This window comes from Arachis hypogaea, chromosome 5, assembly GCF_003086295.3.
Source record: "Arachis hypogaea cultivar Tifrunner chromosome 5, arahy.Tifrunner.gnm2.J5K5, whole genome shotgun sequence".
Taxonomy (NCBI): domain Eukaryota; kingdom Viridiplantae; phylum Streptophyta; class Magnoliopsida; order Fabales; family Fabaceae; genus Arachis; species Arachis hypogaea.
In genome coordinates this window covers 19,001,045-19,027,843 of record NC_092040.1, presented here as the reverse complement: position 1 = coordinate 19,027,843, position 26,799 = coordinate 19,001,045, and the positions used below count along the sequence as shown (strand labels likewise).

Genomic DNA, 26,799 nt, shown 5'->3' with positions numbered 1-26,799 from the left:
GAGAAACCTTTAGAAAGAGGAAAGGGAAGGCAGTTGCTTCCACCTCCGAGTCATGGAAGATGGAGAGATTCTTCTCAAAGGTCCATCAAGACAACTTCTATAAAGTTGTGGCCAAGAAAAAAGTGATCCCCGAGATCCCCTTCATGCTCAAAAAGAGTGAATATCTGGAGATCCGATGTGTGGTTCGGAGAAGAGGTATAGAAGTTCTCACCAACCCCATCCAACAAGTCAGAATCTTAATGGTTTAAGAGCTCTATGCTAATGCATGGATCACTAAGAACCATGATCAAAGTGTGAACCCGAACCCAAAGAATTGGCTTACAATGGTTCGGGGAAAATACTTAGATTTCAGTCCAGAAACTGTGAGGTTGGCATTCAACTTGCCAATGATACAAGGAGATCCTCATCATTTCACTAGAAGGGTCAACTTTGATCAAAGGTTGGACCAAGTCCTCATGGACATCTGTGTGGAAGGAGCCCAATAGAAGAGAGACTCCAAAGGCAAGCCGGTTCAACTGAGAAGGCCTGACCTCAAACCCGTGGCTAGAGGATGGTTGGAGTTCATCCAATGCTCTATTATTCCTACTAGCAACCGGTCTAAAGTAACTGTAGATCGGGCTATCATGATCCACAGTATCATGATTGGAGAGGAAATGGAAGTTCATGAGATCATACCTCTAGAACTATACAAGGTGGCTGACAAGCCCTCCACTTTGGCAAGGTTAGCCTTCCCTCATCTCATCTATTACCTATGCAATTTAGCTGGAATTATCATAGAGGAAGACATCCTCATTGAAGCAGACAATCCCATAACTAAAAAGAGGATGGAGCAAACAAGAGAGCCCACTCATGGACCTCAACAAGAGCATGAGAAAATCCCTCATCAAGAAATTCCTGAGATGCCTCAAGGGATGCATTTCCCTCACTGATAAACCCTATTTTTAGGGTTTATCTTGTGCTTCATTTAAGGGATTTTATCACCTTTTACTCACATTTATTCAATGAAATAGCATGGTTTTGTATATTCTCCTTTAATTGTGCTTAAGAGTGAAAACATGCTTTTTAGGTCTTAAAATAGCTAAATTTAATTCACCTTGATTCCATTAGATGCCTTGATATGTTTGTTAAGTGATTTCAGATTTAGGAGGCAAGGATTGGATCAAGGGAATGAAGAAAGAAAGCATGAAAAGTTGGAGAACTCATGAAGAAATGAAAGAACCGGAAAGCTGTCAAGCCGATCTCTTCGCACTTAAACGACCATAACTTGAGCTACAGAGGTCCAAATGATGCGGTTCTAGTTGGGTTGGAAAGCTAACATCCGGGGCTTCGAAACGATATAAGATTTGCCATAGTTGCTACACGTATGGTGGCGCGCATGTGCATAGTACGCGCACGCGCCGTTGCTGCCACCTGGTTCACTTAAAGCAAAACGTGGCCAGCGAATTCTAAAGCCTTGTGGGCCCAATCCAACTCATTTCTGATGCTATTTAACCCAAGGAGTGAAGAGGGAAACATATGTTAGTTACCATTAGTTTAGTTTAGTAGTTAGAATTAGTTTCTAGAGAGAGAAGCTCTCACTTCTCTCTAGAATTAGGATTAGGATTAGGATTAGTTCTTAGATCTAGGTTTTAATCTTTGCTTTCTTCTACTTCTACCTTTCAATTCCTTGTTGTTACATTCATTCTTCTTCCATTCTTTTATTGTAATTTCCTTTATGTTGTTCTTATACTTTGTTGTAGATCTACTATTGTTCCTTCTATTTTCTTTCAATTCAATGAGAGGTAATTCATAATAATTGTTCTTCTTTACTTTTCTATTGTTGATCTCTTGCCTTTGTAGTTAGATCTCCCTTTAATTCTTGCAATTTATGTTGTTTACTTTTATTGCCTTTTATGTGTTTGTTGAAATGCCTCTTCTAGATATAGTATAGATTTTGTTCCTCTTGGCCTAGGTAGAGTAATTAGTGACACTTGAGTTATCTAATTCCTTTGTTGATTGGTAATTGGAGAGATTGCTAATTGGTTTGGAGTGCACTAAAGCTAGTCTTTCCTTGGGAGTTGGCTAGGACTTGTGGCTCAAGTCAATTCATCCACTTGACTTTCCTTTATTTAGTAAGGGTTAACTAAGTGGTAGCAATGAACAATTCTCATCACAATTGAGGAGGATAACTAGGATAGGACTTCTAATTTTCATACCTTGCCAAGAGCCTTTTATAGTTGTTAGTTTATTTTCATTGCCATTTACTTTTCATGCTTCTTATCCAAAAACCCCAAAATAACTCACAACCAATAACAAGACACTTTATTGTAATTCCTAGGGAGAACGACCCGAGGTTTGAATACTTCGGTTTATAAATTTAGGGGTTTGTTTTAGTGACAAACAACTTTTTGTATGAAAAGATTATTGCTTGGTTTAGGAACTATACTTGCAACGAGAATTCATTTGTGAAATTCTAAACCATCAAAAATCCAATCATCAAAATGGCGCCATTGCCGGGGAATTGCAATGGTGTTGTGTTATTGGCTATTGTATATATGTGAATATTGTGAATAGCTTAATTTTTGGATTGCTTGCTAGTTTTTGCTAGTCTTAGTATTTTGTTTCATTATTTCTTATTAGTTTTTGTTTCTTATTTTCTCTTGCTATCATGAATTCTCATTTTGGCTATGAGTGTGATTACAATTATGTTGTAGGTGATGAGGACTATAATGAAGATGTGTATCAAGGATGGGATAACCAAAGGTGGGAGGAGCCATATGCTTATGATCAATCCTCATGGCAACAACCCCCACCAATGCACTATGAAGAAGAGCCATTCTATGATGCATATCAATCCAATGGCTATGGTGAATCACCTTGTGACTTTCAAGAACCACCACCATATGCCTATGAACCATATCCTCAACATAACTCTCAACCATACTCACAAGCCTCTTTTCACCAACCACCTTCATATGACCCTAATCCATATCCATCTTACCAACAACCATATGAGCCATATGAACCACACATAGAGCTACCACCACCCCAACATCAACATTTTCAAGAGCCACCCCCTCCATATTATTACCAAGATGAACCACCTCCAATATACGAAAATTTTCAACCACAAGATGAATACTACTTTCCACCACAACCTCCCATGGAAGAATACTCATATCCATTGATCCAAGAGCCACATGATCCTAATCATATTATCCAAGAGGAACAAGAGTCAAGGGATCATTTCAAGGAAGCATTGGATCAATTTCAAGCAACCATGGAGTGTGTTGTGCAACAAGTGGAAAGAGTGGAAAACATTGAACCACCACAACTCTACCAAGACGAACCACCTTCCTATTATAAACCCTTTCCCCAAAATGAGGAACCCTTCCACCCACCCCAATCTCTAATGGATGAAACCCTTGGTGTTCTTGTTCAAGGGCAAGAAGAGATGAAAAGGGATGTGAAAAATTTCATGGCCGCCTTGGATGCGGTAACAAATCAATTAGCCTTCCAATGCTTGAACACTCAAGGAACTCCCATGGCTATATGTGGAAAATCGAATGAAGAACATAGCATGAAGGAGAGATTGGAAACTCCGGTGGGAAATGAGGGAAGTTGCTGTGTATTGGAACAATTGGAGGAAGCTTTAATTGTTGAAGACAAGGAAGAAGTGGTAGAAGACTTAGGAGATGCGGAGCTTCCATGGGAACATAAAGTTGAAGAAAACCCCTCAAAGATGATTGAAATTGATGCTAGGGAGGAAAGTGCACACCTTCCAAGGCATACTCCATATGAAGACTTGGATGGGATAGAGCAAGGATTGAGTTCCCTTGGTGATGAAGATCAAGCATCAAGTCTTAGTGGTGAAGAATCCTTTGAACATGAAGAACCTTCTCCGGTTGGATTTGAAAGCGTTGAGGAGGTAAATATTTCTCACCCTCCCTATTATGATTTGAGTAAAGGAAAAGGTTTAGATAAAATTATTGAACAAAGGATTGAGATTAAGAGATCTTGTGAAGAGGTGGAAGTCCGTAGAAATAGAAGAACGGGGGTTGGTTATGCTTTGTCAAGATCTTTGGAAGCATCTTTGCCTAGGTTGCCATCTACACCTTCATTTGAGTGGGTGAAATTCATTTCTATTAGCTTTATTATCCCACTTGAATATGGTTTGCTTGAAACGGATGGCCAACTTAGGAAAGTTTGTGGGATGAAGCGTAAGCGGAAAAGGTTTTGTGGTGGGCGTTGCAAATCAAGACTCATTATGGTTGATGCATCAAACATGAGATATAAAGGTTGGAGTAGTGCTCAAATAGATGGGTCTAGGAGGATTGTTGGCCACTTCATAGAGAATTCACCTTACTCACCACCCGGTTGGACTAATAATGATGATCAACTTCAAGACGGGTGTGAAAATAAAGTGTGGGATCCCGGATTAGAAAAAGAGGATCAACTTTGGGAGCCCCAAGCTTGTGAAGAACTCCATCAATACTTGGCTCAATCCATAAGAAATCTTGGGCCACAATGGAGAACCAAGCATTGGTGGGAGTTCCAAGATGAATATAAGCACAAGCCACCTTGATGAGGAGCTCCCCATAAGTCCAACTTAAGGACAATAAATAAAAGTGCTAGGTGGGAGGCACCCCACCATGGTAACATCTTTTCATTTTCTTTTTTGTAAATAGTGTAGAATTTAGTTGCTTTCATATTTTGTTTAGTTAGTTGAGTATATTTGGTAGTTTAGTATGGTAAATAAGGTTTTAGGGTGTTATGGTAGCTGTTTGGAGGTTTGGAATGCTTGGATTGGTGCAAAAATATAGCAAAATTTTTTGAAAAAACAGAGCACCATCCACGCATACGCGCACTGCGTGCGTACGCGTGCATCAAGCGTTTTGGACCATCCACGCGAGCGCGCCATGCACGCGTACGCGTGGATTGAGAAGTTCCACCTTCCATACCTTGACCCGAGAGTTAGGTCTGCACTGTGCGGAAATTGGGCCTGAGGCACAAACCTATTTGCGCGCTCGCACACATGACGCGTACGCGCCACTCTCGAAATAAGCCATCGACGCGCGCGCGTCATGCGTGCGTGCGCGTGGATGCCCTTTCTTCCATCCATTTCTTTTCTTCTCCTCTTTCCATTTCTTTTCCTTCTCCTTTCTTCTTCCTCCCTCCAATCCCTCATCCAACACTTCCTAACACTATGGATAACCAGTTATTTTAGTTGGTTAATTAGTTAGTTTTCATTTTATTTTCTCCATTTTCATTATAAGTGTTGGATTATTGACTTTGTTTATTATACGTTGCTGCCCCTTATTGCCTAAATGCTATTTTAGCATGAATGTTTTTAGATAATCTTTGTTGGATTCTATGATTGAGGTTATACTTTACTACTTGGTTTTGAGTTTTTCATGCTTACCTTTTGAAAAACACCAAGTGAGGAAAATTGCCTTCGAGCTTGTGACTCTTTTGAATTGCATGATTTGGCCACCATGTGATTTGAACCGTATTCTGTGATTAGGCAATTTCTTGATGGATGATGATGTGCATTTACCTTAATGCATTGTATTTCATGATCATATGCATCTATATGTTTGACTTGAATGCTTCCATGCTTCTCTAATGCTTGTTTTACCTTACAAGTTCACTTAAAGCATCTCAAGCACACTAGGATAAGTAAAGTGCATACTTCTTTTGTGACATGACTTTTATGCTAATGTGTGTTCTAAAAGGTGCCTAATTTAGAATTCACACACTTATTTGTCATTAATGTCACAATAATTCACTCACTCATTTCTAGTGATTTACCTCATTCCAACAATGTATGCTTCCTTGTTTTTATATCTTCTCATCTTTGGTGTTATATTTTTGTTTTTCATGAACAATGCACCACAAGCAAACATGGAAGCAAGACTAAGAACACACAGCAACTCGGAGAGTCGCCGTACCCCCTTGCTCATCCTTCAATGCACCGAGGACGGTGCAAACTTTTAAGTGTGGGGAGGTCGTCCGACCGGTCGGCGATTTTGGGTGACAAATTTCTAATCTCAACACTTTTGCATTTCATTTTAGGTTTTTAGGATTTTTGTTGCATTTTCTTATTTTTTGCATATATATACACAATAAGCTTAGTCAAAATAATGAAAATTTTCAAGATTTCTATCTATAGGGCACCTCAATTGATTTGAGTGAAAACTCTTCATATAACTTGCTTGAAATATATATATTGTGGATCATATTTTTGAGCTAAGAACACAAGCAAGTGAGATTTGAGCCTAATGGTGTGGTTACATCCTATAACCACTTATTTTTCTTCTTGTGTGCATTATTCTCTTTCTATGAATGTAATCTTTGATTTGTTTGATTCTTTATGTCCATTATTTTGTGTATTCATGCATTTATATGATTGAGGCCATCATTTCATTAGCTCACTTATCCAAATAGCCAACCTTTTATATTCCTTTGTTAGTCAATTTGAGCCTACGCTTAACCCACTTGTTCTTATTTTAGCACCTTACAAGCCTAAAGCGGAAAACAATAAATGTCCTTAATTTGGATCTTTGATTGACTTAGACTAGTGTGTGTGAGTACCATTCAAGTGTGGGAATCTTGGGACATTAGGTGAATAAAAGGGTAATTTTGTATTGTTATTGAAAATATTGGGAATTGGGTACATACTCATGTATTGATCAATTGTAAAATCTTATGCATTGAGATTCTTGTATATAGAAAAAAAAATGAGAAAAACAAAAGAAAAAGAAAAAAATATAATATGGAAAAAAATATAGAAAAAGAAAAGAAAAAAAAAGAAAAATAATATGGAAAAGAAAAAGAAAAAAATAGAAATAGAAAAAATAAAGGAAAAAGAAAAAGCAATAAAAAGGGGACAAAATGCCCCAAAGTAAAGCTCAAATAAAAGTCAATGCATAGGTGTTGTGAAATGAAAAGGAAATGCATGAGTATGTGGAAAAGTGAGGAATGGGTAGTTAGGTTAGAACTTAATTGTATAGGATGTCATAGGTTAGGCGGGAAGTTTAAACTTATCAAAGATTCAAATTTCAAACTCACTTAACCAAATATGCATCCTACCTTGACCCTAGCCCCATTACAACCTAAAGAAAAGACCTCATGATACTTGTATGCATGCATGAAATATATGTCGATTGTTAGAAGAAAAACAAATCTTAGAAAGCATGATTAGGAGAGAATTGAGTGAATCAACCCTAAACACTTGAGCGAATAGAGTGCAAATACATCCGGTGAGGGTTTGATGCTCAATTACATGTTTCCACCAATGATCATCTCCTTTCATGCAAGTTTATAAAAATATTTAATAGCTCAATTCAATTGTGGTTTGGCATGGTTGTTAATACCTTTTGCCCTTGTGCTTATATATGCTTCTTGGGAATTAATTTATTTTGACTAAGCAAATTGCATTCATTTAGATAATTGCATATAGGTAGATTGCATTTAGTTAGTTCCCATTGAATAAGTGTCATATCCCTTATTTCATTCTTGGTTTAGCATGAGGACATGCTTGGTTTAAGTGTGGAGAGGTTGATAAACCCCATTTGTAGGGTTTATCTTGTGCTTCATTTAAGGGATTTTATCACCTTTTATCCACATTTATTCAATGAAATAGCATGGTTTTGTATATTCTCCTTTAATTGTGCTTAAGAGTGAAAACATGCTTTTTAGGTCTTAAAATAGCTAAATTTAATTCACCTTGATTCCATTAGATGCCTTGATATGTTTGTTAAGTGATTTCAGATTTAGGAGGCAAGGATTGGATCAAGGGAATGAAGAAAGAAAGCATGAAAAGTTGGAGAACTCATGAAGAAATGAAAGAACCGGAAAGCTGTCAAGCCGACCTCTTCGTACTTAAACGATCATAACTTGAGCTACAGAGGTCCAAATGATGCGGTTCCAGTTGGGTTCGAAAGCTAACATCCGGGGCTTCGAAACGATATAAGATTTGCCATAGTTGCTACACGTATGGTGGCACGCACGTGCATAGTACGCGCACGCGCCATTGCTGCCACCTGGTTCACTTAAAGCAAAACGTGGCCAGCGAATTCTAAAGCCTTGTGGGCCCAATCCAACTCATTTCTGATGCTATTTAACCCAAGGAGTGAAGCGGGAAACATATGTTAGTTACCATTAGTTTAGTTTAGTAGTTAGAATTAGTTTCTAGAGAGAGAAGCTCTCACTTCTCTCTAGAATTAGGATTAGGATTAGGATTAGTTCTTAGATCTAGGTTTTAATCTTTGCTTTCTTCTACTTCTACCTTTCAATTCCTTGTTGTTACATTCATTCTTCTTCCATTCTTTTATTGTAATTTCCTTTATGTTGTTCTTATACTTTGTTGTAGATCTACTATTGTTCCTTCCATTTTCTTTCAATTCAATGAGAGGTAATTCATAATAATTGTTCTTCTTTACTTTTCTATTGTTGATCTCTTGCCTTCGTAGTTAGATCTCCCTTTAATTCTTGCAATTTATGTTGTTTACTTTTATTGCCTTTTATGTGTTTTTTGAAATGCCTCTTCTAGATATAGTATAGATTTTGTTCCTCTTGGCCTAGGTAGAGTAATTAGTGACACTTGAGTTATCTAATTACTTTGTTGATTGGTAATTGGAGAGATTACTAATTGGTTTGGAGTGCACTAAAGCTAGTCTTTCCTTGGGAGTTGGCCAGGACTTGTGGCTCAAGTCAATTCATCCACTTGACTTTCCTTTATTTAGTAAGGGTTAACTAAGTGGTAGCAATGAACAATTCTCATCACAATTGAGGAGGATAACTAGGATAGGACTTCTATTTTTCATACCTTGCCAAGAGCCTTTTATAGTTGTTAGTTTATTTTCATTGCCATTTACTTTTCATGCTTCTTATCCAAAAACCCCAAAATAACTCACAACCAATAACAAGACACTTTATTGTAATTCCTAGGGAGAACGACCCGAGGTTTGAATACTTCGGTTTATAAATTTAGGGGTTTGTTTTAGTGGCAAACAACTTTTTGTATGAAAAGATTATTGCTTGGTTTAGGAACTATACTTGCAACGAGAATTCATTTGTGAAATTCTAAACCATCAAAAATCCAATCATCACTCACCACAACTATAGGGAGCAACTCAATACCTCTTTAGGAAATTTGAGTTCCAACATGGAGCAACTAAAGATGGAGCACTAAGAGCACTCCATTATCCTCCATGAAATCAGAGAGGACCAAAGAGCCATGAGGGAGGAGAAACAAAGGCAAGGAAGAGATATTGAGGAGCTTAAGCACTCCATAGGATCTTCAAGAGGAAGAACTAGCCGCCGTCTAAGGTGGACCCGTTCTATAATTTCCTTTCTATTTGTTTTTCTATTTTTTGTTTCCTTTGCTTTATGCTTTGTCTATGTTTGTGTCTTTATTACATGATCATTAGTGTCTATGTCTTAAAGCTATGAATGTTCCATGAATCTTTCACCTTTTTTAAATAAAAAATGTTTTCTGCAAAAGAATAAGAAGTACATGAATTTCGAATTCTATCTTGAAAATAGTTTAATTATTTTGATGTGGTGGCAATACTTTTTATTTTCTGAATGAATGCTTGAACAGTGCAAATTTTTTGATGTTGAAGTTTATGAATGTTAAAATTGTTGGCTTTTGAAAGAATAATGAAAAAAGAGAAATGTTATTGATAATCTGAAAAATCATAAAATTAATTCTTGAAGCAAGAAAAAGCAGTGAAAAACACAAAGCTTGCGAAAAAAAATTTGTGAAAAATAAAGAAAAAGAAAGAAAAAGAAAAAGCAAGCAGAAAAAGCCAATAACCCTTTAAACTAAAAGACAACGGTAAAAAGGATCCAAGGCTTTGAGCATCAGTGGATAGGAGGGCCCACAGGAATAAAATCCTAGCTTAAGCAGCTAAATCAAGTTGTCCCTAACCATGTGCTTGTGTCATGAAGGTCCAAGTGAAAAGCTTGAGACTGAGTGATTAAAGTCATGATCCAAAGCAAAAAGAATGTGCATAAGAACTCTGGGCACCTCTAACTGGGGACTCTAGCAAAGCTGAGTCACAATCTGAAAAGGATCATCCAGTTATGTGTCTGTGGCTGTTATGTATCCGGTGGTAATACTGGAAAACAAGATGCTTAGGGTCACGCCCAAAACGCCCAAAACTCATAAGTAGATGTGTTCAAGAATCAATATACTAAACTAGGAGAATCAATAACACTATCTGAATTCTGAGTTCCTATGAATGCCAATCATTCTGAATTTCAAAGGATAAAGTGAGATGCCAAAACTGTTCAGAAGCAAAAAGCTACTAGTCCCGCTCATTTAATTAGAACTAAGCCTCATTTATATTTTGAAATTTATTGTATTTTCTCTTCTTTTTATCCTATTTTATTTTTAGTTGCTTAGGGACAAGCAACAATTTAAGTTTGGTGTTGTGATGAACGGATAATTTATACGCTTTTTGGCATTGTTTTTAGGTACTTTTTAGTATGTTTTAGTTACTTTTTATTATATTTTCATTAGTTTTTATGCAAAAATTATAATTCTGGACTTTACTATGAGTTTGTGTGTTTTTCTGTAATTTCAGGTATTTTCTGGCTGAAATTGAGGGACCTGAGCAAAAATCTGATTCAGAGGCTGAGAAAGGACTGCAGATGCTGTTGGATTCTGACTTCCCTGCACTCAAACGCGTTTTTCTGGAGCTACAGAAGTCAAATTCGCGCGTTCTCAATTGGGCTTGAAAGCTAACATATTGGGCTTTCCAGCAATGTATAATAGTCTATACTTTGTTCGATATTTGATGGCCTAAACTGGCGTTAAAATGCCCACCAGAGACAAACACCGGAACTTGCACCAGAGCTGGAGTTAAACGCCCAAACTGGCATCCAAGCTGGCGTTTAACTCCCAAAAGCCTATGCACGTGTAAAGCTCAATGTTCAGCCCAAGCACACACCAAGTGGGCCCCGGAAGTGGATTTCTGCACTATCTGCACTTAGTTACTTACTTTCTGTAATCCCTAGTAACTAGTTTATTATAAATAGCACTTTTTACTATTGTATTTGATATCTTTAGATCATCTTTTGATCTTTTGATCACTTTGAGGTAGGCTGGCCATTCAGCCATGCCTAGACCTTTCTCTCTTATGTATTCTCCAACGGTGGAGTTTCTACACCTCATAGATTAAGGTGCAGAGCTCTGCTGTTCTTCATGAACTAATGCAAGTACTATTGTTTCTCTTTCAATTCACGCTTACTTCTTCTCCAAGATATACTCTCGTACTTAATTCAGTTAAGTCAGAATGAAGGGGTGATCCGTTACAATCACCCACTATCTTCGTTACTCGCTTAGCCAAGATCCGCGTGCCTGACAACTACAAGCGGTCTACATGATGTTCAACGTAATCATTGGACGACAGCCGGAGTATAGTCTCTTGGGTCTCTGATCCACAGACCGAGTCCCTGAGGTTAGAACCTTCGTGGTATAGGCTAGAACCAATTGGCAGCATTCCTGAGATCCGGAAAGTCTAAACCTTGTCTGTGGTATTTCGAGTAGGATCTGTGACGACATGACTGTGACGAGCTTCAAACTCATGAATGTTGGGCGCAGTGACAGTGTGCAAAAGGATAGAGAGATTCTATTCCGACACAAGTGAGAACCGACAGATGATTAGCCGTGTAGTAGCTGTGCCTGGTATTTTTCATCCGAGACGAGAGATCCGACAGTTGATTAGCCGTACAGAAACCGTACCTGGACTATTTTCACTGAGAGGATCATACAGCTTGCCATGGAAGGGAGCACGCATGATTGGATGAAGACAATAGGAAAGTAGAGGTTCAGAAGCAACAAAGCATCTCCAAATGCTTATCTAAAATTCCCACCAATAAATTACATAAGTATCTTTATTTTAATTTACGTTTTATTTATCTTTCAATTATCAAAACTCATAACCAATTGAATTCGCCTGACTAAGATTTACAAGATGACCATAGCTTGCTTCAAGCCGGCAATCTCCGTAAGATCGACCCTTACTCACGTAAGGTTTTATTACTTGGACGACCCAATGCACTTGCTGGTTAGTTGTATCGGAGTTGTGAAAAGTGTGATCACAATTCCGTGCACCATGTTCCTTCCACTTTTGGATGCTTCCTTTCCATTCTCTAAGTCATTCCTGCCCTATAAACCCTGAAAATACTTAACAAACATATCACGACATCGAATGGTAATAAGAGAGGATTAAAATTAACAAATTTAAGGACAAAGAAGCATGTTTTCAATCATAGCACAAAATTAGGAAGGAAAATGTAAAACAGGCGAATTCTATGAATAAGTGTGAGAATAATGGATAAAATCCACTCAATTCAAAATAAAATAAACCGTAAAATAGCAATTTATCAGTGAGTGTGCGTGAATAATTTCTGAAATGAAGTTCCAACCTTTGTATTTTCGAGCTTTCTTCTATTTATAGCCATCTCCTAGCCAATCGAATCAAAGTGTAACCATCATGTGCGTGAAAAACATATGCAACCGTTCCAGCTTCTTTTACTTTATAATGTAACGTCTTAAAAAGCAACCTTCGAAACTTAATGTGTTTGATTTACCTCTTCGACTAACTATAATAGTCAAGCTTCAAGTTAATGTCAAAAATTGCCTTCCTCGATACATGCTTGCTTCCGAGAGCACATGCTTGCTAACTTTCAAATAACTTCCTTTTTTAAAATTAATTATTTTTTACTAAGAGCTTATTTGCAAGGTAGCTAAAATCGCGACTCTACTCGTAGAATTGCACGATTCTGCGATTTTGTTTCTCCCTATCGTCTCGTTTATGCTTCTCGTCTTCCAAGAAGCAGCTCCATGCTGAATTGCCAAGGAAACACGCTCAAACGCTGGAATCACGAGTTTCCGGTGAGGTTGCATTCCAATTTCAAGAAGGCTCCAGAAGCGGTTTTCTTAACCCAAATTGCAACCAATTCAAACCCTAGAGCCCAATCTGAAGTGAAGAAGGTAAATGTCCCTGCAAATTCTTCTTGAACTGTTTACCTTAGCAATTTTTTCTCAATCTATGACTGTCTTTTCAGTTTTTACCTCATTCAATTTATCACTTTTCCTCCCTCTAAACTCTGAACTCCCTTTGAATTCTGAAATCACCAAATCGGAGAAGAAAAGTTGTGTTACTGTGACCCGTAAAGCTTGTCGCGGTGCCCATCTCTGCCCTTCTGGCTCTTTCTGACTGCAACTATGACTGCATTGGAAGGTTGCTGATTTAGTGTTGCTGATGCTCTGTGTCGTTGACTGCCGGTGTTTATGGCTGGCTGTTGCTGCCTACTACGCTCTTCGCCTCCCTGTTTAGTGATTTTAGGTAAGCCTTAAATCTGGTTTCCCTCTCCTGTTCAATGATTGTTCATTTTAGTGGTTTGTGTTCACAAGTCAAAACAAAGCTGTTCTTCACTTATTTGCAGGTTGAATTTTTTTGTTGAATTTTATTTAGCTGAAAACTTGAATTGTTAATTTATTATTATGGCATTAGACATAGTTTGCTCACTATGACTACAACATAAAAGGAACAATTTCAGCCAAAGATTTTGCACTTTCCTTGGTTGTAGCTGCTGATATCAATCATATAAACAAACTGTTGGATAGGGTGGAGGAAATGAACGATGATTCGCATCTCAGAAACACAAAAATCACATTTCAAGAGTTTGAAGCCTTTGCAGAATTGTGCAAGCAGTTGGAATTCTTCTCCCTAGCTATATTCAGCTATGGAAAAATTAATGGAGAGTTGACAAAATCTAATTTTTAGAGAGCAGCATTACAGGTATGTGGCATCACTATTATAGATGCAGTTGCTGACATAAGTTTTTATGTTTTTGATGCTAACCAGAATGAAAACTTGAGTGCTGATGAGTTTATTAAAGTTATACAAAGAAGAGAAAGCAGTGCAACACGTGAAGGCATGGGGAGTTTGTTATCTTGCTTTTGGAACTGTGCAACAAAGCATTCATCAACTAAGCTTCAAAGTTAATGATGAATTAATCTAATTAAGCATTGCAATAAACTCAACCATATGAAGCAACACAGAATGAAGATTCATCATTGATTATCTTAGCAAGGAAAACTTGCCATAAACACTATCACCATCACATGATTTTGCTGTGTACTCAGAGATGTACAGTGTTCAATTTTCATTTTTTGTCCAAGATCTTTCCCTTTCTGAGAATTTGTCCTCATATGATAATTTTTGTACATACTGATAAACCAGCTACCATTAAATATTATTGCTTCTGAAAAAAAAAAACTAAATACTTATGCTACAAAGTGAAGGGATACTCTATAAAGGATGATTGAAAATTTTATATTGTGGTGTAATGCACAAGGTAATTAGTTATTCATTGCAGTAATTTAGTTGCTTTATTTATTACTTAACTTTATTTTATGTCTATAAGTTATGAATTTGTGTTTTGATTTGTGATCGAGCTTTATTATGAATTGTGACTTTTGACTTGTAAATTTGTGTTATTAAATTTTTTATAATTTTTAATTTTATATTTACGAGTCACATTTACGTTCCGTCTTACGATTCAACGATTTACGATTTTGAACTAACTTTTCGAGTCGAGGTAAAAACTACGAGTTCACTACCTTGCTTATTTGGGTGAGCTTTAAAGAAAAAGATCTTTTTTCGAGTTATCTTTTTTTAAAAGATCTTATGGAAAAGTAAAAGTAATTTTATGTATGGGTATCTCATACAAAAAGATCTTTTTATCTATCAATTATGTTTGGATATAACAATATAAAAGTATTTTTTTGTTTATTTATTACATGAAAAATATCTTTTTTTAAGGAAAAAAGATCTTTTAAAAAAGATGTAAATTACAGCTTTTTAAAAAAGATATTTTTCTGATTTTTCTAGTACTTTTACTTTTATTACTCAAAATTTGCCAAACACACTAAAAATAAAAAAAGATCTTTTTCAATATCTTTTTTCATTAAAAATTTTTTTTATCAAAATAATGACGCTCAAACAAGCACAGATAGTGTTCATAAAGTACATGGATACAAATGATTACAAATGGTTGTTTTCTATTTTTCCAAAAATAGGATACGAATTGTCTAAAATGAAAATGGGGATGGCCAGAAAGGGTTTTACTCTTAAAGGAAATAATTCAACAAACAAGCCGTTGTTATACTTACGACATTCCATTCCATGACGCGAGACACTATTCTGCTAGCAAAATTGGTTTCAGATGGTTTATACAGAGAAGCTCTCAACCTCTTCTCGAAGCTGCACTCTTGTTCTTCCCGCACCCCACTCTCCTTCTTCACATTCCCGCCACTCTTCAAAGCATGTGCCAACCTCTCTTCACCTTCCCACTCTCAAATCCTCCATGCCCATCTCCTCAAAACCGGTTTCCAATCATGCCTTTACGCCTCCACCGCCCTTACCGCTGCCTATGCCTCGAAAGCCATGTTCTTACCCGATGCTCTCAAGGTGCTCGACGAAATGCCGCAACGGAATGTTGCATGTTTCAATGCGGTGCTTTCTGGACTCTCGCGAAATGGACCTCCAGGGGAGGCTCTGAGGGTGTTCCGGCGAATTGGGTTCTGGGCCTTGAGGCCCAGCTCCATCACCGTCTCGTGTTTGCTCTCTGATTGTGGTATGTGGAGCCATGTCGTTCAGGTGAATTGCTTGGCGGTGAAGCTGGGAGTTGAGTTTGATATTTATGTTGCCACTTCGCTCGTCACTGCGTATTCAAATTGTGGTGATGTTGTTTCTGCGGGTGAGGTGTTTGAGAAAATGCCTCTGAAGAGTGTGGTGAGTTATAACGCTTTTGTTTCTGGGTTGTTGCAAAATGGGGTTCCTCGTTTGGTTTTGGACGTGTTTAAGGACATGATGATGGAGGGGTTTTTAAAGGTTAAACCCAATTCTGTTACTTTGGTGTCTGCGCTCTCTGCTTGTGCTACCTTGTTGTATGCTTGTTTTGGTAGGCAGGTTCATGGGCTTGCTTTAAAATTTGCCTCATATGATGAAGTTATGTTGGTTACTGCAGTTGTGGACATGTATTCTAAGTGTGGTTGTTGGCATGCTGCTTTCGATGTCTTCAATGCAGCTGAAAGAAACAATAGGAACTTGATCACTTGGAACTCCATGATTTCTGGGATGATGCTGAATGCACAGTGTGATATGGCTGTTGGTTTATTTGAGAAAATGGCGTCAGAAGGATTGCAAGCCGATTCGGCGACTTGGAACACCATGATCAGTGGATTTGCACAAGAAGGGGGGTGTGTTGAAGCTTTTAAGTACTTCAGGGAAATGCAATCTAATGGGGTGGCTCCATGTTTGAAGACACTCACTAGTCTTTTGTCAGCGTTTGCAGATTCATCTGCATTAGGACATGGAAAAGGGATACATGGGTATGCTATAAGAGGTGATATTGATAGGGATGATTTTCTAGCAACTGCTTTAGTTGACTTGTACATGAAATGTGGCCGTGCTTCTTTGGCACGAGGAGTTTTTGACCTATTTGATACAAAACCAAATGACCCGGCTTTTTGGAATGCGATGATAGGAGGGTATGGAAGAAATGGAGACTATGAATCAGCCTTTGAAATCTTTGATAGAATGCTACAAGAAAAAGTTGAACCAAACAGTGCAACATTTGTTAGTGTCCTATCTTCTTGCAGCCACACAGGTCAGGTAGATAGAGGATTACAAATTTTCAAAATGATGAAAAAACAGTATGGTTTGCTGCCAAAGCCTGAGCATTTTGGTTGCATGGTTGACCTTCTAGGTCGGTCTGGCCGGTTGGACGAAGCTCGAGAATTATTGCAAGAATTGGTCGAGCCACCTGCATCTGTTTATGATTCTTTGCTTGGTGCATGTAAGAGCTACTTGGATTCTGATCTTGGTGAAGAAATGGCTATGAAGCTTCTAGATATAGTACCAGAAAAACCAGCTCCTTTGGTGGTCTTGTCTAACATTTATGCTGGATTAGGGAGATGGCACGAGGTCGAAAGGATAAGAGGGATAATCACCAATAAAGGATTGGACAAAATCTCTGGCTTTAGTATGATTGATGTTGCATGAGAATTGCTTATACAATACAAACATACAAATCAAATGTTTTCTGTGGAAACATAAAAGAGTGTGCTACATTTAGTGTTCCATCTATTTATTTAAACTTCAATGCAAATCAGTGATTCAACATCTCGTTAGCTGCAAAGCCATAGTAATCGTCAAAATGGTAAGATGGTTCATTGATGAAACAAGAGATTACATCTCTCAGAGTGATGACTCCAACCAGTTCTTCCTGCTCATTTACTGCATAAATCCTGTGAATAGACTGAGAAGAAAGTGTATGGATCACACTCCCCAGCGTCGCATCAGGCTTGCATGTTATGGGCCGCGCAATTTTTCCAGTTTCTTGGGTTGCTGCGGCAATTTTGTTCATGAAATCATTCACAGTAAGCTTCCTGAGAGTCAAAATAAAGGGTTGGTGAAGACCACTAAGCAATCAGTTTTCAACAAGCTTTTATGATTACCATAAGGAAGAAAGAAAAGAATCATCACATACACTGTACACACTGATGCTCACATGTATATTAGCATTAGGTGATCAATAATATTCAGCCTGGTTAGATTAATATTCACTAGAACTCATCATCAATTTTTTTTTCTTTGGTCAATGAAAATGCTAATGTTTGATAATCTGATTTTGGAGATATCCGAATATGCAAGTATTAACTATTTTAAAATATCTATTCCCTCCAAAATCAAAATCTTTATGTTTTCTCCCGAGTGTTTTATTATTGAAAATGTTGAAACCATTTGCATATTATTTTGGAGCTTTTTACAGACTAACTTATATATCTCTTAATGATTATTATCAACCTTTGCAGGTTCATGGTTTTCTATTCTGTCTTACCTAAAATTGGAGAAAAGCTCGGTCCTCAGCAGCAGGAATCTGATGTCTCTTATGCTTATGTTGCCAACAATTTTCTTCTTTGCCCCCTCGATTACAGGAAGACCACCGATTTGATTATCTCTCATAAGCTTGAAAGCTTCAAGAACCAATTCATTGCTCTGAATGCAAATAACCTGACCAGGAAGAGATATAAAATGCTTTTGAACTCTTCACACTGAAGGGAGCTGAAAATTCTGAACAGCTATTATTACCTCTTCAGAAGACATAAACGGGAGTCCGAGAAATGATATAGACCTATCTGCGATGCAGTCAAACCAATCTCTTCCTCTGCAACCTTCAAGTCCTTGAACAACTGCAGACTGAGTAATGAAGTTTACTATGTCAGGTTTGCCTGGTTCTATGACGGGTACATTCCTCAGCCTATACTTTGAAAGCAGCAGCAGCACGGTCAACATAACGCTATTTGTTGCAACTGGAACAAAAGGTGCCCATCGATATGATTTAAGTATTGATCGCACCTGAAACCGAAAATCTTTAACATGGAGCTAAGAGAAGGACCTAAGTAAGAAAATATTCCAAATAGAATATGCAGGAGCCATGCTGCAACTGAAACAAAAGGTGCCTGTTGATATGATTGACAAGAAATAGCACTAAATGTCTAACAAACCCAGGAGGAAAAAATGTCTGTACCAAGATAAGAACTTGAAATTAACAAGGAACAATTTATATGAAACAGGCACTCTTGGGTCTTGATGGGTTTTTATTCCTTTTCTCTTAGGTCTTGTGTTTGTTATGTCATTTTCTTGAGATATTGTAATAATTGCTGCATTCACTTCGAATGTTTGAGTGCTTAAAAACCTCAAGAATCATCATGTGCCATTAACACGCTTACCGTTGTTGACTTGAATGGTTCTTCTTCCAGTAGTACTTTATAGAAGACCTCCCCCAGATTAGCAGCAGCTAGGGGAGCATCTTTACCTATTCCTTTATCTGCAGCTACGCCACCTGCCACAGCAGCTCCCACTGCAGCTGCAGTTAGCCCGGCAATCGCAGCAGGACCTGTCACTCCCAATGCCAGTGCTCCCAGAGCGCCAATAGTTCCGGCGCCAACTCCGGCAGCCGTTGCTGTGCCAGCCGATATGGCAATTGCAGCAAGTTCCGCACTCTCCAACACCCAGAGAATGATAGCTGAATAGTCAATGATGCCAAGATACCTGTTCCTCCAATCTGAACTGGTTCCTGCATTTGGGTCCTTAACTGGAGCTGCTAATATGTTGCTTTCAGACAGAATCTTCACGGCTTCGCCAACTGATGAGTCTGCTGAAATTTCAATCACTACCAAAGTATTCTAAAGGTTACAACTGATTTTGACCATGGAGATCATGGAATCACATTAAATGCATGCATGTATAGAGTATTAAGGTGATGGTGAATTGGTGATAGAATAATGCCTTATCATAATCAACATCTTTACCTTTTCCTCCAGGAACTTTGGGAAAAGAAGAAACAGGAATTTTTGCAAATGCATCTGTCAGTGACTCCTGCAATGTCTCTGGCAATTTCTTCCTGGATTGGATGGTTTCAAAGTAGGTATCAAACTTTGAATCTTTGGTGTTTGGCCTGCACTCCTGTTCTTGCGCCATCTTTTGAACTGAAGCAACATTTTGGTATTAATTCATTCATGTTACAACATTATTGCTATCCTTTTGATTTTGTTAGTTAGCAAGGCAAGACTCATGGGATTTTGTTACATTTTCAAGAGCATGAACTATATGATATATTATGAATTTAAGTTTCATGCGTTGTGCTTACCGTATAAGACATCCAACTATATAATACCATATTAACATAAATAATTACATTTTACACCCTTTTTCCCAAAAAGAAAATATATTATCAATATATCAAAATTAATTTACATTCAGGTTTAGAACTGTACAAAAATATGATTATATACAACCAAATGCCTGCTCTAAACCGTGACGATAAAGCATTTAATATGATGGATCATTCAACTTTGCAAAACCTTAATCACAACAATCTAATTTTTGCCACATAGGAGGATGAAATGATTGAGTAAAAATCCTAATTGGCTATTTATATTTGAGTAAAAATCAGCATCCTAATTGCAAATGTGAATCATGGGGTTAGAAGATGGTAACATGATTTGAAACCAGAAAGAGATGAACAAATTGTAATACCTATCAAGTTTGTGATTTCCAGTGGAATCGGACTTGTATTTGGAGTGTTAATTATTATTTGTGTGATCTAGAATGGAAAAGCGGTTATGCATGGCTTTTGAATGACCCTGGAGCTTGCTCGCAATGCCAAGTGTCATGATAGGACGCGTGTCTAACGATAGCGCAACCACTCTATAGTTGCTGTTAATGCTCTCATTCAAGTTCTCAGTTACTATATATTTACTAGTGTGGACCCCGCGCGCAGAATGTGTATTAATCTGTCTTATTATATTATTGTATGGTATATTTATAAAATGGATAAAATATATTGAAATTATACTTGAATATTTTGTAATACATTCGAATTTTAATATTGACAAAAAATATTCTTAAATAATTAAAAAATATAATAAAAATAAATAAAAATAATATTATTTATTTATAAATGATAAAAAATTTTGTATTTAACGAATTGTTTATACATTTTATTTAAAATTTTATAAAAAATATTTAGATAATTTTAAAATATACATACAGAAAATGGGATAAAATTTTGATCTCTCCATTTTTATTTTATCTTTAAATTTATTTTTAGATATTAGTAAAAGAAATCATCAAAAAAAATATAAACATAAAAATTATAATATCTTAGAAATAAAATTTTTTTTCTAATTATGTTTACAAAAAAATGTATCAATATTTATTCTCTAAAACATGTTTTGAGAATATATATTTAATATTGGTAATTTTTATTGCTTTTTTTAGTTATTTAAAAAGGATTTGTTAATAATAAAATTTAAACGCATTTTTATCAACAATAAAATTATTATGGTATATTTTTTATGGTTTACCCTTAAAAAATTTGTGTTATATTTTTTTAAAGGACTAGTTTACAAAGTATATATGTAATGTGTTAAAAAATAAACCCGTTTGTTATATCGATATAATTTGTTAAAATAAATTTTATGTTTGATTAATTAAAGTAGGATTATTCAACACCTTTCTGTTCCTGAAAAATAAAATATAAAAAAAAAAAAATAAGAATTAGCATTATTGTAAATGAAAGATTGATTAATTTTAGTATCATTTTATTTTTTTATTTTTATAATTTTAGTTGTTAAAGTTAAGTTGAATAATTTTTCTTGTTGTCTAATTAATGACGAATTTGTCAAATTAAAATAAATATAGAGGAATACATATCATAAAATCATAAAATAAATATTAAGTACTGGATCAAATATTCACGCGTATGATTATAATAACAAAGAATAAATAAATAATTAAATACTTAGCTATTTAATAAATTTTGACAACAATGTCTTAATATCTATCAATATTTAAATAATTATAAATATTTAAATAATCATAACAATTTCATTAGGATGTTTTAATGGAATCTAAGACTGCATTAATAAATTTTGTTATTCAAATTTTACTTACAATATTTAACTTCTCTATTATTTTTGTTTTTAGCATTTAGACCTCCTGAAGGAGCCACATGCTATGTGATGTGTCGATTTTTTACATTGCCTCTCAACACTTGTCTCCACATCAAAGAGACACTTTTAGTATTTTTTCACTCATCTAACCTTTATAAATTCAGCAACTGAAAGCAAAAAACAGTAAACACAAATTATTTATCATCAAGTAATTTGTAAAACTTCTTTTTAGTGTTTTTCTTTGTGAAATTTTTTTTATCATCAAGTGATTTGTGAAACTTGTTTTTAGTGTTCTTTTTTAATGGTCTTGTTTTTAAAGAGGAAAAAGTTCAAGCTTCCATGTTTACGTTGAGTGGAGGATAACTTTACTATTTTAATATATCAAAAGTTAGTTTTTCAAAAACGGAAGGTCTGAATTTAAATTATACTCGCCAACACCAACCACTCATGAACCATGACTCATCCTACATCTACCAACGACATTATTTTCAGATCCATCCATAACAAATGAATTGTGAAAATAGATCTCAAATGATCCTAAAGAACAAACCACTTATACAACACCAAAATGATATTAGATCATGTAACCATGGACTCTTCCACTCTGCTTGATGGATCTCAGCATTAATTGGTCTCAGGTGAGCCCAATCATGTCTTAGCGATTATTACTATCCGATTCCTTGTTAATCAAGATCATGTTTTTGTTGTATTGGAATATTCTTTGTTAATTAATCTCACTTCAATAGTTGTCTTTTATTCATCTACTAACATGCATATCTTGTTAACATTTTCCTTTTTTTCTGGGGCCTTATAGGGTTATTATCTTGCTTCAATTCGGGAGTCAACTTGAGTGGATCAAATTAGCAAAGCACCTGTTATTCATCACTTCTCCGAAAGCATTTTGGGGGTCATGACAGTCCGAGCATTCAGAAAGCATAAAAGATTTACCTGAAGAGAACATGTACATAAAAGAGTGAATGCTAATTTAAGCATGGATTTCCACAACTATATTTCCAATGAGTGGTTGCGCTTACGCTTTTAGAATTCTTTGGAAGTTTGGTTTTCTGCATTTTCGCCATGTTCATGATCCTCTTACCAAGCAAGATCATAAAGCCAGGTGAGCAAAAACCTCTAAAAGCCTAAATTTTAGTTTTATATTCTTGTTGTTACTGCATTCACTTTGTTCACATGCCCCATTTATTGGTTTCAGGATCAAAGTTGAAAACGGACCGAATACTCAAGCTGGTCCCGGAGTGACCTAAAAGCGTAAGTTTCTATAATTTGATATATATATATATATACCACGATATACAGGCCATTAGAATTACTATAAGTTTTCTGATATGATAGTTCCAATATATAATAGGTTCAAGACTGGAGCTTCTTAATTGAACCACTGGTTGGCAAGATATTAGAAAATTTATCAAATGCAACTGTTGTGAAACTCTTGATTTATATATGTGAAGACCTAGCAAATATTGCTGATCTAGTATTGCATCATGTTATGTTGCATGTTAGAGAACAGACAGAATTAGTATATCTATATCTATAATATCTATCTTTTTATCTAGGCAAAGTATTTATGCATGATATTCTTCTATACTCTAATAAAGACCTTTCTTATGTGCCATATTTTTTTTTTAATTTGGATAACCTTTTACTTGATGAGTTTAACCATCCAGTGAAACTCTTAAAATCTCCCAAAAGGGTATCTACGAAAGACATGATGGGAGATAGGAAAAAGAGAAAATTTTATATTAAGATTGTCATGTTACTATATAGCTAGTTACATGAATTATTTTAGTTATTACTGATGTGAAAATATTTTCGTGTGAAAAATGTCCTTCATTCTGAAATTTTAGGTGGAGCAATGTATATCTCTGATTAACCACTGTTATGTCTGCTTTAAAAACACAGTGGTACTGCACAGGACATGTAAAATTTATCTCCTTATTTTTTTATATTTTTGTCAAGTTTTTTGGACCAAGCCTCTACTTTTATTGTCAATACTATTTTGCAGCAGCCAAATCTGCACTTAGATTAAACTATTTTAAGGCTTGAATTTTAGTTGTGCTTGGAAGTATTATACTGAATTTATGATTGAAAATGTATAATTTGTCTCCTTATTTTTTATATTTTTGTCAAGTTTTTTGGACCAAGCCTCTACTTTTATTGTCAATACTATTTTGCAGTAGCCAAATCTGCACTTAGATTAAACTATTGACGCCGGGACGTAGCTTGGGTCACCAATCTTGGCGAGGTTAACAATCCCACTATGGTGAATATAGCCATAAACCCACCTTGGTCGGCCAAGCCAATGATGCACCTTACTCTCAAAGAGCCTAGAGGAAAATGAGCACACAAATTATTTCATATTCAAAAATAAACTTCAACTCTATTTTATAAATAAAAGGTACATGAGTTATTTATACTAGTAGCAGAAGGAAAAGCCTTCATAACTTGGACGATGTGGGACTAAAACATAACACAAAGTTCACTATCCTAAACAATATGGGACTTGTATTCCCTTATTACAATTAACTAATATAATTAACCTACTAACCTTACTTGCTCCTGCGTCAACTATTTTAAGGCTTGAATTTTAGTTGTGATTGGAAGTATTATACTGAATTTATGATTGAATATGTATATTTGTCTCCTTATTTTTTTTTATATTTTTGTCAAGTTTTTTGGACCAAGCCTCTACTTTTATTGTCAATACTATTTTGCAGCGGCCAAATCTGCACTTAGATTAAACTATTTTAAGGCTTGAATTTTAGTTGTGCTTGGAAGTATTATACTGAATTTATGATTGAATTTGCTTTTTACCTTATCTGTAATATTATTCATGAATTAGCGTTGTATCACCATGGTTGTTTATGGTATTTACTATTATTATTATTATTATTATTATTATTATTATTATTATTATTATTATTATTATTATTATTATTATTATTATTATTATTCAGTTCTCGTTTGAATCCTGTACAGGTTTCTTCATCTCTGATCAAACGGCTGGATTCACTTTTCCTCACATTCAAGGGAAGGATATTTATCTCCCAGTTAATCTGAGTTTGAGTTTGAATGATTTTCTCTATATTTATCATAAAAAATAAAATTTCCTAAATAAATTCATTTCATCCATTGCAGTTTTTGTTTTCAGTTATTGAAATGTATTAAATTACCTGACACCTTTAAAATACTAGTCATTGGTATTGATGTGATTCAGTTCGTTGGATGAGACATAGCACAATAGGATTAAAATGCCATGTTTTTGTTCTACTTTTCTGATTTTATTGATCGTGTTGTTTGTGTTGTGTTTCTTGGTTGCTAACAAAAAATGGTCAGCCCTGTTTCATTGAATTATATTTTAAATGTGTTTTATATGTGCAAACTTAGAAAATAAGTGCAGACTTCTCTAATGTGTTATTCTCTCTACTTGATCCTAATTGATAAATCATGATCCTAATTGACAATTACCGTTTGATTGTCTCTCTATATGTGGTCTTGCATTTTTTATAGTCCTGATCCTGTTAGTTTGATCTGTTGTGGATATTAAGTATAGGTCAAAGTATATTTTTAAACTATTGTTGTACTATTAAGTATAGGTCAAAGTATATTTTTAAACTATTGTTGTACTGCATCTTATAAAATACTCTTATAAAAAATAAGGAACAAATTACGTTACCTATAATATTTTGCAGGTTAATGAATTCACTTCAAACTGATCTACATTTTCTGAAGTTATTTTTGTGATCTGTGAATTACTCATGTACCCTGTGGTTAGCATAGAGTCATGGCGTGAAACTCCTTTATTTGAGGTTTGTACACCTAAAATATTTTCATGGGATTGACAATGTTGACATTAAAAATGTGGTATCGGTTATGTGCAAATCTTGATCAATCTTACAACTTGCAAGGTATTAGATATATACCAATATGGGTTTGACTAAGTTTTCTAACATTTGTCATTGTTAAAACGGAACCTGCATAAATGGAATTTAATCATAAATTGATATGTTATGTATATAATGCTTTAACCAATTTGTTCCAATGTAAAATCAAGAAACAAAATTAACCGTTACTTCTGCTAGCAGAATTGGTTTTTCTTCTTGCATTTAGCCTTGCCAGCCTCTCTTTTCTAGCCTTTTTCGTAGTTTTTGCAATTTATTAATAATTGTATCTTTTGATCAAATATGAATAATAACAAAGCTATATCCAATACAATCATTAATGACACACATCACTCTCACAAATAATCACCCTAACCTTGTAACCATTACACTCAATATATCACAAATTAGCAAGTATTAGTAGCCCAGATTGGTGTCTCTTTCAATTAATTTGTCATCATCTCACTCAAAACAACATTATTCTTTTGTCTAAAATGAAGCATATAAGTTGTGTCTTTATGATTTTTTTTAGTGATATATATTCCTTTGTGAATATTATTCTCTTGACTTGTGATTAGGAAACACGAAAAGTAAACAAAATCCGACTTCCGACTTCCATTGCTAATACATTCTTATATGCTTTATTTTCACTCTCATTGTTTATCCATGTGACAATTCCATTCATTATTTTGGTTTTGGTTTGTTGAAAACTGTTTGTTAGGCAATTTGTATAGCATTACCTGTTGTCTATGATGTCTCTTGCAATGAATTTGATGGCATTTCAACAGAAAGTCTACATATTATTTGAGTACTACATGCATTGCTAAGTGTGTCTTTAGTGTGAGTCAACTTCATTGGTGGATTGTTTTTCCTTATTCTCTTGGTATTGCATGCATTGCTAAGTGTGTCTTTAGTGCGAGTCAACTTCATTGGTGGATTGTTATTTTCCTTATTCTCTTGTGTACTACATCTTGGTGTCCAGTTATGTGTTATGTTCATGTCTGCACCAGAGTTTGTATTAATCGAGGCTTTATATATACTCAGTAGTAATATAATAATTCATAAACGTATAGATTCACCTGAATATTGACTATCCCGGTTAGGCAAATCATAAGTTGATCTGCTTTGCATATTTCTCTGAAATAGATTTGGTGGATGACTTTGCTCTTTATTGCAACAATAATCCTTAGCCTTCCTTTTATTTTTAGCACATTTTCATCCATGGTGACCTGTGGCCAAAGAAAAGAACTGATTTTTATAGACTTCTTTTTTAGTTAATGGGTTCTTTTATGCTTTAAACATTGACTTAGACCAATATGTCTTCTACAACTAATTCTTTCAATGAATACATGGCTTGTTGTCAAACACTTACCTGAA

At 35.4% G+C, this 26,799-nt stretch overlaps 2 protein-coding genes and 1 long non-coding RNA gene across 3 annotated transcripts; 2 read left to right on the top strand and 1 right to left on the bottom strand.

The window, feature by feature from the left end:
* Nucleotides 1-12,562: 12,562 nt before the first annotated feature.
* On the top strand, nt 12,563-14,337 carry LOC112800930 (uncharacterized). Its single transcript, XR_003201596.3, has 3 exons — nt 12,563-12,988; nt 13,146-13,343; nt 13,588-14,337. It is a non-coding gene; the product is annotated as an uncharacterized lncRNA (long non-coding RNA).
* An 851-nt stretch (nt 14,338-15,188) lies between these two features.
* On the top strand, nt 15,189-19,718 carry LOC112800929 (pentatricopeptide repeat-containing protein At2g02750-like). The gene is made up of 2 exons (XM_072236808.1): nt 15,189-17,594; nt 17,882-19,718. Exon 1 carries the CDS (start codon nt 15,189-15,191, stop codon nt 17,067-17,069), a length of 1,881 nt encoding a protein of 626 aa, XP_072092909.1. The 3' UTR covers nt 17,070-17,594; nt 17,882-19,718.
* On the bottom strand, nt 17,028-19,550 carry LOC112800928 (SNF1-related protein kinase regulatory subunit gamma-1-like). Its single transcript, XM_025843385.3, has 5 exons — nt 19,382-19,550; nt 18,800-19,242; nt 18,159-18,425; nt 17,908-18,080; nt 17,028-17,455 (listed from the first exon to the last, which is right to left on the bottom strand). Exons 1-5 carry the CDS (start codon nt 19,548-19,550, stop codon nt 17,176-17,178), a joined length of 1,332 nt encoding a protein of 443 aa, XP_025699170.1. The 3' UTR covers nt 17,028-17,175.
* Nucleotides 19,719-26,799: the final 7,081 nt, after the last annotated feature.